This window comes from Notothenia coriiceps, unplaced genomic scaffold (assembly GCF_000735185.1).
Source record: "Notothenia coriiceps isolate Sejong01 unplaced genomic scaffold, NC01 NC01_scaffold00033780, whole genome shotgun sequence".
In the NCBI taxonomy this organism is placed as follows: Eukaryota; Metazoa; Chordata; class Actinopteri; order Perciformes; family Nototheniidae; genus Notothenia; species Notothenia coriiceps.
This window is the reverse complement of record NW_011366481.1, coordinates 1-5,294: the sequence shown is the minus strand read 5'-3', so window position 1 is coordinate 5,294 and position 5,294 is coordinate 1. Positions and strand designations below refer to the sequence as shown.

Below are 5,294 nucleotides of genomic sequence, written 5' to 3'. Positions count from 1 at the left end.
TAGGGAGAGAAGGGCTGTTAGGGAGCACGTCATGCTTGGACAATGTATCACCAATTAATTCTGTAATTTTGTAGACGCCGCAATATATACATGATCCCGGCCTGAAATTGCGTAATTAATTCAATTATTAATGTGGTTTTTAATTGCGTAAAATTAGCGTGAATAAAAACGTGGCGCCTTGTAAAGAGTGACTACTCAGTCCCCCATGGCTAATATGACCTCGTGGTTGATTGCAAGTACTGAAGTCTGTTGTTGTTTGGTGTCACTTTGTTAATCAGTTTGTACTCGCTTCTTCGACTACTCTGGCGAAACACCGGGTCACTTACCTGCTATTACAAAATTTTTTGCCTGCCTCACCTTCGCAGTTATTCTAGTACCGACAAACGTCTTAATACGTTTTGCCTTAAGCGTATAGTGGCGTCGTGTAGTTCGGAGTTCATAGTGGAGTTACGTTTGTGTATATCGTCGATCGCACCTTCCGACGCACCTGTTAGCGCAACTAGTTTTGTGCACGGATACGCTCCCATTTATTAACATTTCAACAAACAAGTTGCATATTTGCATAACGTATTCAAGTGTTAGCATTTAGTGCAATAGTAGCTACAGAACATGTACTGTGCTGTGTAAACTGTACTGTATCACATAGCGTTTCAGACACACAAACTTTTCAACTTTCAAACTTAAACGGTGCGCTCCCAGCGCACGTACCGGCAGTGATCTACAGCAGTGGTTTTCAACCAGTGGTACGGGGACAAACCGTCTCGCTCTCGTAATGTCTGTCTGTCTTGCTCTCGTACCACTCTCGGTTCCACTTTTGCGCGCTACCTGTCTCACTCTTTTCCGACCTCCAGCTTTCCCTGCTGGAGCCCGCCGCTTAAAGGTGGGGGGCGCGGATCGGCCATAGAGCCCATAGAGTTAAAGGTGGTGGACTGTAACCTGTAAAATCCATAGATTTAGGAGGTCCCCTAATGGCCGTTAGCTGTAAAAATCCATAGATTAGCCGCACCGTTATATAAGCCGCAGTGTCGAAAAAAGGCGCGGCTTGTAGTCCGAAAATTACGGTAATAAAAAGTTAATCCTGATTTTTTTTTTTTCTCTCCAGTTGATAAGCTACTGAGCTCTGAAGATGGGGGAGGTATCTTTGATGACCCTCCAGTCCTCACAGAAAGCGTCATGATGCCTCCAGATCACGGAGACGACGAGGACGACTTCGACAACCTCCAGTCACGTAAGTAAAGTTGACTTTGTCTTATTGCACAGCGTATGAAAAAGTTAATTCTGCACTTTCTTCTCAATCGAATTGCTGTAGTTGGTGCACACTATAAAACTGCACATCGTATAGTTCAGCTGAAAACCACGCTTAGTTGTATGTTATTATAAGTTATATGCACACTGTGGCATAACTTGCATGTTGATGGAGAACTTCCATTTTGTGTGTGTGTGCAGCGGGTCCAGAGAGCCCAGACTCCGGCCCAGCAGAGCCCCTGCCAGCCATGGCTGACCAGACAGAGCAGACCACTCTGGTTCACAATGAGGAGGAGGCCTTTGCCCTGGAGCCCATTGACATCACTGGTAAGACCCTCCCATAACCTTCCTGTAGAGATGTCTGTATCTAAACTTCTTATTTTTTTTATTTTTGTATACAATTCGGAGTTAATTCTTCTTCTCAAAAGCAATTCTGCAGAAAGTCTCGTCTTCAAGGTTCCCATTTTTTTCAATGTTCCACAATTTCAACAATATAGCAAACGCAGGAAGATAAAATAAAAGTGCATGAAGATTATCAATATGCCTTAGTTCACCATTAGAGAAGTTGCTGTACCTTTTCTAACCTATGAAACACTACTGGTTGTATTGTGCAGTTGCAGGCAACGTTGCAAATATGCACAGGACTAGGGGTGGGCGATATGACGATATATATCGTTGAGACGATATTAGGTCTCCACGATATGCCTTTTCAGAGATATCACATCTATCGTGATACAGAGAGTCGCTCAGTCATAGAATGTGAGGGCTGCGAGTGCACCAGGGTAGGATTTTCATGACGGCCATGCCGTCTTTGCCCCTCTGTCTGGCCGTGAAGCCCCGAAAATAATTGTACGTCCTACGGCCACCATGGCCTGCGTGCCCCTGATACTGTTAAAATCTCGAAGTTGCTTTAAAAGCTTCAGAACAGTGGTTTCTGAACTGCATTATGCTGCGTTCACGACGGACGCGATGCGAATATTCTCATCGCTCTAACCGCTGGAGTTTCACCGCGGCTGTCATTCAAACAGGACTCGCTGGAGAGGGGGGGGCTTATATCCATGTAAATACTGTGGTGGAAACCAACTACGACAAAATTAACCTATTTTTACCGTGATTTAATTGTAATAAACCAAGCTGTCTAGTCAGGATTCAGATATTATTGGACTTCATTTATTGTCTTGGTTGATTCTGTTGGCTTATAATTTATTTTATCAATAAGGTATTTATATTGTTTTTCCCTTTTGAAACAGATGTTCAGTTATGCTAAAGTCTTTGATTGCACTTCAAGTCTAAAGTTTACATTTTAATTGTTTGGCACTGACTTTCCCTCATTGATGTTTTACTTAGGCCTAGTTATGTTTTACTCTCCTTTTCATGTTTATTAATGTTACATCACTGCTAGTGCTATCTAAAACAGAAAGTGAATTTTTATACTGAGAAACTGTGCCTTGAATATTTTATTTTATTTAGCAAGAGAGTGCACTTTACCTGGTGAAGAAACCAGTGTTAACGTTTGTTGTGTAGGCCTACCTACTTGAACACTGAGGAAGCCATATCAAAATTCCTGTTGAATTGTTCATTCAGGGATTCATTGCAGAATTAAAACCAGCTTGAAATGGTATCTTGGTCTGTTACTCTGTTTTATTTTAGTTTGTGTTACCTTGTAGGTGGTTGTACTGATAAGTAACTTGAAAAATAACCATAATAACCGACATGAAAAAATATCGTCTATCGTGATACTGGTCGAAAAATATCGTGATATTATATTTTTTAATATCGCCCACCCCTACACAGGACTGTTTTAAAAAAAACGTGCAGCATTGATATTCAATTGAAAATGAATCCTTTATGTAATGCTTTATTTACAACAGTTTCCGAAATGATATATTTTTAGTGATGGAGTAAGCAAAGCAGTCATATAGTATTCCTTCACTCCACAGTGAAAGAGACCAAGGCGAAGCGTAAGAGGAAGCTGATTGTGGACAGTGTGAAGGAGCTGGACAGTAAGACTATCAGGGCCCAGCTGTCGGACTACTCGGACATCGTTACCACTCTGGACCTCGCACCTCCCACCAAGAAGCTCATGATGTGGAAGGAGACCGGAGGGGTGGAGAAGCTTTTCTCTCTGCCCGCTCAGCCCCTGTGGAACGCCAGGCTGCTCAAGGTAACAATCGCTTGGCATAAATATGCATTTGTGGATAAAAAAGTACACGTAACTATTTGAATCGTACCAGATCTGTAAATCACTGACAAGCAGTATTACCACTCTCGGAACGGTAATGAGCAAGCCACACACCGGAGGTCTGATTCTCCCAAGTAGGTCAAACTCAGGCACTGTTTAATAGAGGAGGAGAAGGAAGATTTATTTTATTGTATCATTCATTGACATTCAGTTCAGGCTGTGCGATTTAAAAGGAGAACATTGAAGGAACAGGAGGTGGAGAAAGGGATTGGTTTCTGTCTTTTTTCCCCTATCCTCCCACACCCACAAGTTACCCTTCCAGAATACTGAATAAGAAACGTGTTTATGCATAATTGAGCGGAGTAGACTTTTTTCTTTTTGTCTAGCATCCGTCCTCCCTAACACTCCCTATGCTTTATTATTCAACCGACTTTGCATAAAGTGTTCTGCTGTTTTAAAATAAAACTTTTGTAGAAGTTTAACTTTTAAAATCTTTGGTGTCAGATGTTCACCCGCTGCTTGACGCCTCTGGTGCCCGACGAGCTGAGGAAGAGGAGAAAGGGCGGCGAAGCAGACAGTCTGGATGAGTTCCTCAAAGAGCTGGAGAACCCAGAGGTGCCCAGAGAAGAGGTCCTGAATCCGCACAGAGATGTTATCGGTAAGACACGCTCAAAGAGACAAGGGGAGGTCACATCCCAGTGCAGACATGTCATGAGTTCTGTGAGGGGGGAAAGGGACCACTGGCAGAAGACGCCTTCAGTTATTAAGGCTATGTTCACGTCTACATTTGACTTTTCATTAACAATCTCCCTTATCCTTCCCTCAGACCAAACTATCATGGAGGATCCCAGCATGCTGTCAGCCTCTGCGGTGGAGGGCAGCAGGACCACCCTGGACGAGACAGTCATGCCTCCTCCCTCCACCCCTCGCGGGGTCAAGCGCAAGACCATCGACAAAGAGGTCCCCCTACCTGTGAGTACTTGTCACCTTCCTTCTTCTGTCTCAAAACATTGGAATTGAGTTTGCAAAATGTTTCCATAGAACTTCCATACAGAAAAAAAACGATTTTCAACAGCCTCTAGAACAGTGGTTCTCAACTGGTCAGGCCTCGGGACCCACTTTTTACTTGGTCAATACATCGCGACCCAACATTTTGAAGCACTCGAATCTATTCAACAAAAGATCGTGCTGTAATATATACCCTTTTCAGCATACAATATTAATAAAAGTGAAGTACAGTGCATATATCCCGTATATCCCTTCACAGAACTAAAGTATGCTTTTAAAAAAGGTTTAATCAAAGCTGAACTATATAAAAAGGCACACATGCTGAAAACCCAACCTCAACAGGGGGGGTCTGGGGGGGATTCTCCCCCGGGAGATTTTTAGAAATACTAACAAACTATGCATTCTGGTACACTCTGAGAAGAAAATAAATAAATCTATTACTACCCGACATATTAATAATATGTTATGCCATTGTTTGTTTTTCACTTTGTTCTGACATCTTGCAGAAAAGGAAAGAGGAGATAGTCTGCGTGACTTACTTTAAATTGTGACTAAGGGTAGATAGCTCCCATTGTTCTGTGACCTGTCAATCATCAAACCGGGGGTCATATTTCATTATGTGTTCATTTTTATCTGAAGTTGTACCCATGGATGTATAAAGAAGAGTTCTACCGCAAAGTTATTATCCATGGGGACTTCCGGCAACAATCTTGATTCTGATTGGCCAGAAGACTCGAAAAAACCTCAGCAAAGATATTTTATTGAGAAGATTATCACTATGTGACCGAAGTTTTGAAAACCGTTTATGGTCTCCGGTACTTCCAGTCCAACGCCGACTGCATGCACAGCGTTCGAAATC

At 42.6% G+C, this 5,294-nt stretch overlaps 1 protein-coding gene across 1 annotated transcript in view; it reads left to right on the top strand.

Moving 5' to 3' along the window:
- Positions 1–4,476, top strand: part of LOC104961800 (double-strand-break repair protein rad21 homolog) — a 10,208-nt gene extending 5,732 nt beyond the window's left edge. The window contains exons 3-7 of the mRNA XM_010790138.1: positions 1,092–1,228; positions 1,447–1,572; positions 3,186–3,409; positions 3,932–4,085; positions 4,254–4,476. Of these exons, the coding sequence (XP_010788440.1) occupies positions 1,092–1,228; positions 1,447–1,572; positions 3,186–3,409; positions 3,932–4,085; positions 4,254–4,447 (835 nt within the window). The 3' untranslated portion in view covers positions 4,448–4,476. The remainder of the gene's footprint in view (positions 1–1,091; positions 1,229–1,446; positions 1,573–3,185; positions 3,410–3,931; positions 4,086–4,253) is intronic.
- The last annotated feature ends 818 nt before the right edge of the window (positions 4,477–5,294 follow it).